Below are 11,152 nucleotides of genomic sequence, written 5' to 3'. Positions count from 1 at the left end.
GGAGAGAAAGGGAGGCAAGATCTGAAGCAGGCTTCAGGTTCTGAGCTGTCAGCACAGCCAAACACGGGGCTCAAACTCATGAACCACAAGATCATGACCCAAGCTGAAGTTGGATGCCCAACCGACTGAGCCACCCAGGTGTCCCAAAACATCTTTTTTTTTTTTTAAATCTTAAGAGTAATACAAGACATTTGGAAGAAATGGAAAAAGTAAACATCAAACAAGAATCTCAAAACTATCTGTAATTACATCACCCAGAGGTGACCATCTATCTCTAAATGTTGGTGTCTAGACTGTCAAACTTTTTCTTGAGTTTCTTTAGTTCATGCTCTTGTGTATCTTTGGCAATTAAAAAAGTTCTTTGTGTTGTAATAGTCCTTCTTAAGAAAAACAACAAAACAATGATGGTGGGGTGCCTGGTTGGTCCAGTCAGTTAAGCGTCCCGCTTTTGATCTCAGCTCAGGTCACGAGTTCAAGCCCTGCATTGGGTTCTGCATTGGGTGTGAAGCCTACTTAAAAAAAAAAAAAACCCATGGCGATAATTGTGAAAATATATATATGCCCATAGTTAAAAACAAGAAGTTTATTAAGTCATAATTGTTAGTGTGGTTGAGGGTTTGCCCTTAAAAGAAGTGTCTTAAATTCTGTGCTATACAGTAGTTACCTTTTTGGAGGTGGAGTAGGGTTGATTTTTTTTCGTTATTTTCTGTATTTTTCAAGTTTTAAAATAAAAATACGTTAACTCTATAATCAGGGGAAAAATCAGTAAACATTAAATAAAGCTGTTTGTAATGTGATTATGATGGGAACAAATTACATGTTTGCCATTGAACCCTTTCTATCCTATGAGGGAAGAGCAGAGCAGACTCTTGCTGCTGTGGCTACTGTGTAGGCACTGGGCAACAGTAGGCTTAATGGCATCCAGGCACACCTCTCCTTGATGCTAACAATGTTTTCTGGTTTTCAGTAGACAGTATCATCCTGGCCCTGAGAAGAAACTCAAGAAGAAACTTAAAGATTAGATGGGGCTTGACCTCTGCTGGGCAGCCCCCAGCTATAAGAGTTCCCCTCCTGAGCAGAGACGATGACTGCAGAACTGAGAGAGGCCATGGCCTTAGCCCCCTGGGGCTCAGTGACAGTGAAAAAGGAGGAGGAAGAGGAAGAAAACTTCCTAGGTCAGGCATCTAGCCAACAAGTGCACTCGGAGAACATCAAAGTCTGGGCTCCTGGGGAAAGTCCCCAGACAGGCCTTGTCATATCAGAACAGGAGGAAAAGGTAAATAATAGTCTTGGAGGAGGGAGGAAAGAGAGACCTGAACACCTCAAGTGGTTTCAGAGGGAACTGTTCCTCTGCTTCCACCTGGAGTATTATTTTCAGGGTAGGGCTCAAGTCTGTTGTCCTTTGGTATGTAATAGAAACAGTCTCTTCTGACTGATGGGACATTTATTGCTTTCTGTAAATCAGTGGTTCTCAAATTTTGCTGCACAGAATTACCTGGGGAGCTTTTTATAAAATCGTGATGCTCATGCCATACTTGATTCCAGTTAAAGGAGAATCTTGGTCTGGGACCCAGACATCTGAGATTTAAAAAAACAGAAAACAAAACCCTGTTCAGGTGACTCTAGTCAAGGTTTGATAGCTCTAACATATGCTTCTCAAATTTTAATATGCATAGGAATCACCAGGAGGTCTTGTTAAAATGCAGATTCTGATTCAGGAGGTCTGGGTTAAGATTCTACACTTGTCACAAGCTCCCAGATGATAGTGGTCTATGGATCACACTTTGAGTAGTGGGGCTATACACTATACAGTGGCCCTTGATGTTTTCAGAAACATTCCTTACTATCACTAGCCAGATGAGCTGAGGTTCCCCAAAGATCATAACCTTGCTTCTTTGGTCTTTAGACCTCAGAAAACTCTACCCTGGAACATCTCCCCATGTGTTGCTCTTTTGTCATGCAGCCACTAGCAAGTCAGGCTTGGATGCCAGAGTGGCCAGTGAAGTGAAATCAAAGAGATAGAGAAGAAAGTCACAGGCTTGATTCTCTGCCTAACTCACCTTGGGGATCAGAGAAGACTGCCTTTATTTTCTGTTTTTGTTGTTTTATTTAAAAAAAAAAAAAAAAGTTTAAAAAATGTAAAAAAAAAAAAATCTTTTATGGTGTCCAGGAATAGGTACTTTTATGTTCTCATCTTTAAAACTAATCATACTGCTTCCCATTGACAATTTTCTCAGAAATCCACCTGTGCTTACTTGTCTCTAGGATCCAAACATGTTCTGGAACATGGCTGTAGTCCTGAAAGCAACACAGGAGGCACCTCCTGCCTCAGCCCTTGGCACCTGCTCATTATCAGGGACTCTGGCCAAGAGTGAGATACTGGAGACACATGGGAACATGACCTCTCTAGGTAAGGTTCAACCCCTGATTCAGAATCTGGCCATTGGGGTTTCTCAGAATCCATTCAGAGACTGGTGGTCTTGTCTCCCAGCTTGAAAAACATAAGAGTATTGAGGTATTGAAACCATCAGGGAAAGCTGGATAATAGAATGGTGAAAGATGCCTATGCATTTGTCACAGGAAATGCCATATTTTGCACACGGTCTTAAGACACCAGACAAACACAGGCAAACTCCAAATTCACCTTTTAATCCCATTTATTGTTTCATATCTATTCATACATGGAGACACATCCTGTTCATATGCTTTGTGTTTATCATAGGTCAGTGAGCCTGCAAGAAAAGCTAGCTAAAGTAGGAAGGGTCAATTTTTGTGGTGATTTTGAGGAAATGCCCTGGAGATGTTTTGTTTTTATAGATCTTTATGCAGATTCCAGAGGATTTTGAACAGTTGTGTCAGCCATATTGATGTTCAAAGCTAGGTCTTCATGGTTTTATCACCTGGTTTTCTCTCTAAGCTGGGACTCAGGATATATCTGACAAGCAGTGGAAGAAACTTATCTATGAAAAAGTGACGTGTAACTGTGGGCCAAGAATATGGTAGCTGTGGGTCCTGTGTTGTAGAAGTAATCCCTGCATGACTGCCAAGGCCCCTCTGGCACTCACATTCTATGTCAGCTGGGTACAGGGCTATGCCTGAATATTTTGAATACACTCTGGTCCCTAGCCCATTCCTCAGGCTGACCAAGTTACTCACTTTCTTAAACCACTGTTGTGGGGAAGGTTAAAATTACCACCTTTCATTTTCTTATCTGTTCCTTAATCTTTCCCCCTAACTCTCAGCAGCTTCTATTGCCCACTTTCTGCTCTCTGTTCCATTCTCTCTGATGTATCATCCCTTCTTTCCTGTTTCCTTGCTTTATCAGTCATTCAATGTCTGAACTCCAGCAGTGGCACCCATATACTAGGAATGGTGACTTTGTTCCTTCTCTGCCTCTTACCTCAAGACCCTGTTCCCAGCCAAGATTTACCTTTCTTTGTGCTGCCAGACATTTGCATAGCTGTAGGTAACAGCAGGGATATGAGCTCTAGGAATTGAGAGAGAGATCTGAGTGTAGTTGCTCTCCTGCTTTTGATAACTCTGTGACCTTGAATGAGTCTTTTCTCTCTGGACCTCCATTTCCTGTTCTGTCAACTTGGGTGTACTGATTCAGTAGATACAGGATTTGTTGGGGGCATGCTTACTATGTGCTGGGTAGTGTGTTGGGTGTTGGGGATACACTGAATGAGACACAGTCTTGCCCTTTTTAAAATTTTACTATTTTTTTTTAAGCTCCTACACAGGTGAAAGACTAGTTTCATCTTGATGACAAAATTGTATAATATACATGAATGTGCTTTGGAAACTTTGATGTGTTACTGAGCTATTAATATCTGAGAGAGTTTTATCTACAGTTTCCTATGTATTAACTAATATTGACTTCATTAAAGTTTATACATTTAAAGCCAAGTTTTTAAGCATTTAAACCTAACTCATTTTTATTTCACTTCTACATCTAGAAAATTTTTTTATAAAAATGAGAATATTTGTACTTTTTCTTTAATTCATGTTTAGTTAAGCTTCAAGTTTTACAGATTAAATTTTTAAGCTTTTTAAAACAGGGCACCTAGGTAGCTCAGTCTGTTGAGTGTCTGACTCTTGATGTCAGCTCAGGCCATGACCTCATGGTTCATGAGTTCAAGCCCCCTGCCGGGCTCTCCACTGACAGTGCAGAGCCTGCTTGGGGTTCTTTCTCCCTCTCTCTCTTCCTTTCTCTCTGCCCCTCTTCTGCTCACGTGCACACCTCTCTCTCTCTCTTTCTCTCTCTCTCTCAAAATTAAAAAAAAGAAAATTTTGTACTTTTTAAAAGATTTGTTCCACCTACATATCATGTTTTTCAATATAAAAATTTCCTTATTTCTATTTTCTTAAAAATATATAAAATGTATTAAATTTCAAATTTAATATATCCAATTTTTTAAAACATTTCAAACACCTAAGTAGCTAGATTTACAAATATTACACTTATAACCTAGATAAGCACATGGGTTTTGTAAGTCTAATGAGTTTGTAATGACATACAAAATTAGTAAATTATCTTTCATATGTCAGAACACATTCACCAGCTAAGATGGCAGGCTTATATAGCATTTCATAACTCTTCTTTTTAAAAAAATGAAAGAGGGGCACCTAGGTGGCTCAGTCGGTTAAGCGTCTGACTTCGGCTCAGGTCATGATCTCACGGTCCGTGAGTTCGAGCCCCGCGTTGGGCTCTGTGCTGACAGCTCAGAGCCTGGAGCCTGTTTCGGATTCTGTGTCTCCCTCTCTCTGACCCTCCCCTGTTCATGCTCTGTCTCTTTCTGTCTCAAAAATAAATAAACGTTGAAAAAAAAAATTTAAAAAAAAATGAAAGAAAAGTATTGATTTCAAAACTTATTACTTTGTGCTCTAGTTGATCACAAGTATGTTTTTAGTTTATTTCTATACTTATTTCTGTACTAGGATTACAGTAATCTTTCCAGATCCAAAAGAGGAAAAATAGCATCTCAAACAAGCCAGGGGTACAGGTTCTCAGCCGATGGCTAATTAATTAACCCAAGGGGATTTGAGCTTGAGTACACAGAATGGGCCTTCTTTCCTTTTCTTAGACCCTGGGCATTGGCCTAGATCCTAGCTCTTACTTTATCCCTGTGATGAAACTGTCAGGTAGCCACTACATGAAGACCTTGTAGGCCTAAGTTGTATCCGCTTCTGTAATAATTTTGACATAAAGCATGATGTACATATAAAGACTTGTTTCTGTTATTCTAATTGGTCCAGTAGTCCCCATCCATCTTAATCTTTCATGTCTTTCTCGTGTTCTAAATATCATGGTAAAAAGGGTAGAGTGAGGTTAGGGGAAGTGAGGTCATAGACTGAAGTATTCTTAGACTTGGTTTTTGTTGGAGAGATGCTTGGTGGGGATGGGAGGCCCCCAGTGTCAGTGATGGCTGGTGCTAAAGGAAAGAAGAAGGAGATGGAAAAAAAAGCAGAGTGGGAGACATTAGGAGGGAAGATTAGGTGAGATGTATGGGATAAAGAAAAGTAGAGAACATGGAAGAAAGTAATGGACAAAAGAAGAGCAGAAAAGACATGAAACCATACAGGGGAAAAAAAAATCAGAATATTTCACACACAAATTTTAAAAATAAAAACCAAGAGAGGACAGATGAAGAGGCAGTAGGGGAAAGGGGTAATGGGAAAAAAAGTAAAATAAGAAAAAAGATATGGTGACAAATGTGACTAAGGGTGGTGAGCGCTGAGTTGTGTATGGAATTGTTGAATCACTATGTTAATACACTTGAAACTAATATATCAAACTATGTTAATTATATTTCAGTTAAAATAAAGAGAAAAAAAGAAAATGATGTAAGGGCAGTAAATCTACAGGGAGAAAAATAGATTTAAGAAAAACATCAGAACAGTAGGAATAGAAATAACTGGAAAAAGGCTAGCATTTCTGAATTTGTTGTTACATTCAGTGCTCTGCTATATGCAGCCCTCAGGCATTCCCTTTTTCCAACACTGCCCATCTTATCTGAATGATTGTGATGGGAATGTCATATTAGTGTTATCTTAACCAGGCAGCCAAACTGGACTGTTTCCCTGGCCCCCCCCCCCCCATGTTGCTTTGTACCTCAACGTGCCTGTCCCAGTCACTCATCTCATAGATTAGAGAGTTGCACTGGTCTCTGCTTGTGGGATGTTGTGTAGATGCAGGATTGACCAGCTGCAGTTGCTTCATGAGCTGCAGCTCACAGCTTTCCTGCTCACTTCTAGGCTGACAGCACCAGTGGGAACACTTCCCTCCACTGCAGGCTTGCCTCCCATTGCTGTTTGCCCTGGTTTCATGTGCCTTGTCTGGGTGGTGTTTCTGAGTTTGGTATATTTAAAGTTCTGTGAAGGGTTTCCTCTACCAACACTAGGTATGGATGCATGGATGGACATTCCAGGACCAAGAGTGGTAGGGGTGGAGAGGAGACAAAGAATTATGGTGTTGCTGACTGCAGGACTTCTTTTTGACACCATTAGGGTTCTGAGGCAATGTGGAGCAGTGGGAAACTAGTCAGAGTTTTAAAACTTCAGGAAGTTTTGGTGTTTTCATGGCATAATGGAGCAGGCTATACCATGACTCAATCTTAGGAAGGTCAGCTTTCCTTGACATAAGGCTTTCATATGACATAAGACATAAGCTGTTTGTTTAATACAAGGATTCAGCTGTTACTGTTCACATTGTTCTTTAGTCCCTTCTAATGTTGCCATCTGTCACCATAACAACTCCTCTCCTCTAAGGTTCATCTTTGCTCCTGGGCCCCAGCACTTAGACTCACAGCACTACTAGTCAGGCTCAGAGTCACTGCAGACTCTCACAGAGCCACTTCCTATGCTCCATGGCTGTTCTCAGCCATTACCATAGAGTAACTCAGTTAATCTCATGGTCTTATGAGGTAGATACTGTTAGTGTCCCTATTTTAGAGATAAGGAAACTGAGGCACAGAGAAGTTACCAGCCCAGAGTCCTGCAGCTGGTAAGTGGCAGAGCAGGGATTTGAAACCAGGCAGTCTGGCTCCAGAATCCATGTTCTTAACCTCTGAGCTGCATAAACCCTTAATGTTTCGGGTGCTCTTAGCTGCGCTGGTCCTTTTGGCATCCAGCGTGACCCTCTCTGTCCATGCTTATCCTTTCTTTGATATCTAGCTTCCTCTGACACAGAAATCTAAGTTGCATAGATCTTCATTCCCAGGGAGGGACTCTCCCTAATTAATTGGTGGGTTGTAAGCAAATTCACACTAATTGGCTAAGGTAAGAAGGCCTTACCTTACCTAAGAAGGCCTGGGGAGAAACTAGTGTTGTTCATAACTGGACTTACAATTAAGACAGCCAGGAGACATGTCTGAAGATGACTTTCCTGGCATGAGGCACTGGATTAGATGTCTAGTTGAGGTAAGTGGAAGTGCTGGAAAGACCATGAATTCGTAGATTCTGCTCTAGGTGTGGGAGAGGGCATAGACCTGGCAAAAGAACCTACAGAGGAGAGGTGATGCGTGGGGGAATGCTTTTCCTTTGATGAAGCCATTTTACATACGCTGAAGTCACATACTTCCTGATGTTTATCACTTCGTGATTCTGTTCTTTTTATGGGCCAGAATAAGCTGACATTTGTACTTTCTGTTTATTGTTTCAGGTGCTGAAACCAAGAACCCACAGCTACTGGTTCCCAAAACTGAGATATGCGATGAAGCAGAAAAACCCTGCATAATGCCAGGAAGAATCCAAAAAGTTAATCCTCCAGAACCTGAGTTAGGAGAAGCCTGTGAAAAAGGGAACCTGATAAAGAAGCAGAGAATCAAGAGGGAAAAGAAAGATTTCAGACAAGTGACAGTGAGGGACTGTCATGTACCTGAAAGCTTCAAAGTAGAGGAAAACCAGAAATGTCAGGAATCTGGGGAAAGGTATAGCCTTAGTTCTAGCTCTGTTAAAAATCAGAAAAGCCAGCCTGGACAGAAGCCTTTTACATGTAGTGTGTGTGGAAAAGGCTTTAGTCAGAGTGCAAACCTCGTAGTGCATCAGCGAATCCACACAGGGGAGAAGCCCTTTGAATGTCATGAGTGTGGGAAGGCCTTCATTCAGAGTGCAAACCTTGTTGTGCATCAGCGAATCCACACTGGACAGAAGCCGTATGTTTGTTCAAAATGTGGGAAAGCCTTCACTCAGAGTTCAAATCTGACCGTACATCAAAAAATCCACTCCTTAGAAAAAACCTTTAAGTGCAGTGAATGTGAGAAAGCCTTCAGTTATAGCTCACAACTTGCTCGGCACCAGAAAGTCCACATTACAGAAAAATGCTATGAATGTAATGAGTGTGGGAAAACATTTACTCGGAGCTCAAACCTCATTGTCCACCAGAGGATCCACACTGGGGAGAAGCCCTTTGCCTGTAACGATTGTGGCAAAGCCTTCACCCAGAGTGCAAACCTTATTGTGCATCAGCGAAGCCATACTGGTGAGAAGCCATATGAGTGTAAAGAATGTGGAAAAGCCTTTAGTTGTTTTTCGCACCTTATTGTGCACCAGAGAATTCACACTGCAGAGAAACCTTATGATTGCAGTGAGTGTGGAAAAGCCTTCAGTCAGCTCTCTTGCCTTATTGTGCATCAGAGGATTCACAGTGGAGATCTCCCTTATGTGTGTAATGAGTGTGGGAAGGCCTTCACGTGTAGCTCATACCTGCTTATTCATCAGAGAATTCATAATGGGGAGAAACCTTACACATGCAATGAGTGTGGCAAGGCCTTCCGGCAGAGGTCGAGTCTCACTGTGCACCAGAGAACCCACACTGGGGAGAAGCCCTACGAGTGTGCCAAGTGTGGTGCGGCTTTCATTTCTAACTCGCACCTCATGCGACACCACAGAACTCATCTTGTTGAGTGACAAGTACTTGTTACTCCAGGCATTGATCATAATCCACTGCCCCCTAATTGGACACGTCTTTGCTGTTTTTGTTTGTAAAATGAGGCCCGCCATATTACAAGTAACAGTTTTCGAGAATGCAGCACAGAACACAAGCATTTCAGAGGCTGACTTAAAGAAAGTGAAAGCATCTAAAGGCAAGGACTGTGTTTTAAACTGTGCCCTCAGTAGTCCTGTTTGAAATGGAATGTGGCTTTCTTTAAAATGGGTCATGCAAAGCTAAGTGATAAAGATCCTGTTTGAGGAAAGGTATTTTGAGCTTAATTTTGTTTTTTGAGCCTGGTAATTTCTTGAGCAACAGGCAGGTTGTTGGTATAGGTCTGCCTGGTGCAATTCTGGAGCTTTGAACCTTGTATTCTAGTATTTGGGTTAAGCAGTGATTAATTAAGGAAATCACTTGGGGTAGCAATTCACCAACAACTCACCTATGAACATTGATTAGCTTTCCATTCCTTAGGTAATTTAAACAAAAAACACCCTATTAACTGTCTCCTGGTCCTAAAATGGATAGAAGTAGGAAACAGCTGTTTCTTATAATCTGTGACTCGTGAACCTTGGTGTAGTAAAGCTCTGGGGACCTCTGATGAGTCTTTTCTTCCCAGTGTGCAGGGCCAAACACTGGAGGGTTGATGGAGACAACATGCTGGGGCCACAGATGTGCTGGCCTGTATTCATTTGCTAAGATCAACAACTCTAAGTGACCCTAACTCCCATTGTACTCCCATCGGAGTAAGATGCCTGTGACACTCCCCAGATAGAGGAGTCAAAGAATAAAGCTTGCCGAGAGGCATAGCCACGTTGTCTATGCTCATTCTGCTTAGGCTCAGCCAGGGAGCTCAATTTGGGTGTTATTCTCACTTTCTGGCTGGTCTTTAGAAGAACTAATGGAGTCCTAATTCTGAGAGGGAGGAGGAAGAATGGGACTCCTTAGGTCTTAATTTGGTTTTTTTTTTTTGAGAAGTTCAAAGGTATTGGAATATGAAAACTTAGAAGGATGAAGAAACTGGCTAAGGTAAGAACCTTTGTTACCATTGAGCCTTTATTCTTAGTAAAATGATTTATAAAACTATGCAATAGGTAGTTATGTAACATTGCCTTGTATTTATATAGAACTTAATTCTTTGTTTAAATTTGATTATGCACCTTCATGTATAAAAACAAGATTCCCAGCACTTCTCTCATGCTTTCACATAGATCCTTACCTTAATCTTTAGAACACAGAAAGAGCTGTTTGCCCCATTTATCCGAGAGTGGTCAAACAACAAATAACAGCCTACATTCAAATCCAGGACTTAAATCCGGGTTCTCTTTGTTCTGCCATGCTGTGTGTCTAACCACCTGTAATCCTCACCTGGGTCTGTGCAGAGCCTGAGAAAGGGGTATATGGTCTCATTTTCAGGTGAGGAAGCTGAGTGACAGATTTGGGGATGTGCCTTAGGCAGAGTAACCAGTAAGCAGCAAATCTGAGACTAATTTGAGTTTCCCAAATTCTGGATCTCTCTCCTCACCCCATTCAGCAAGCAGGTGCATATCGTAAGTGCCCTACCTGTTGATAAGCAATCTGGTGTGACTGTCAGTAGAAGTCCCACCATTGGGACTCATACTGGCTCATTTGTTTTGTATTTTACAGAGCAGTTTTAATGTACAGAAGGCATATGTATAAACAGGAAAGCTTGTTTATTTTCTCTTCCCCCTTCTCTTCAACCGTGGTGTTTTATCCAGGCATGTGCACCTTCTTTTCCCAGTTGCATTGTCAGTCATACACAACTGTAAGAAGTCAGTAGAATTCAAAAGTGAGAATCAAAAATGCTCATGTCCTCACTGATCCTGACAGTCCCTATTCCTGTCTCCTAGCTAGCAGTGGAGAGACCCAAAGATAGGACCTCATGCTGAGAATAGGAACAAGCTTAGGTTTTTCCCTCTGCAGGATCAGGAAGCCCAGAAGAGAGGGAGAGCAGGTCTGATGATTTGGGATAAATTGGTGATCTAGACCTATCAAGAGACCAAAAGTACTTTCCTGAAAGGTACCAGCTGGGACTTACGACCATTGGGGCAGTTAAATTGTTTTAGTTCCACATTGTGTGTTCATCCTCATAATTGGATGCTCATCATGGATGATTGTGATTTCCTGGCTAAAGGTTGCTATTCATAGACAATTCAGAAAAGGCTACTCAGGTTATTGTGATGTGAAGGTAAAGGTGAA

General features: G+C 41.5%; 1 protein-coding gene across 2 annotated transcripts in view; it reads left to right on the top strand.

Moving 5' to 3' along the window:
- ZNF35 (zinc finger protein 35) overlaps positions 1 to 9,741 on the top strand; it is an 11,325-nt gene extending 1,584 nt beyond the window's left edge. Inside the window, exons 2-4 of one of the 2 annotated variants that reach the window (XM_040479560.1) lie at positions 971 to 1,276; positions 2,266 to 2,410; positions 7,664 to 9,741. In XM_040479560.1, coding sequence (XP_040335494.1) covers positions 1,085 to 1,276; positions 2,266 to 2,410; positions 7,664 to 8,910 — 1,584 coding nt within the window. In that variant the 5' untranslated portion in view covers positions 971 to 1,084 and the 3' untranslated portion in view covers positions 8,911 to 9,741. Of the gene's footprint in view, positions 1 to 967; positions 1,277 to 2,265; positions 2,411 to 7,663 lie in introns of both variants that reach the window. The other variant, XM_040479559.1, reaches the window with a different exon arrangement.
- Positions 9,742 to 11,152: the final 1,411 nt, after the last annotated feature.

Source organism: Herpailurus yagouaroundi, unplaced genomic scaffold (genome assembly GCF_014898765.1).
Source record: "Herpailurus yagouaroundi ecotype Mexico unplaced genomic scaffold, PumYag 159, whole genome shotgun sequence".
Lineage (NCBI taxonomy): Eukaryota > Metazoa > Chordata > Mammalia > Carnivora > Felidae > Herpailurus > Herpailurus yagouaroundi.
This window is presented reverse-complemented; position numbering and strand designations above follow the sequence as displayed.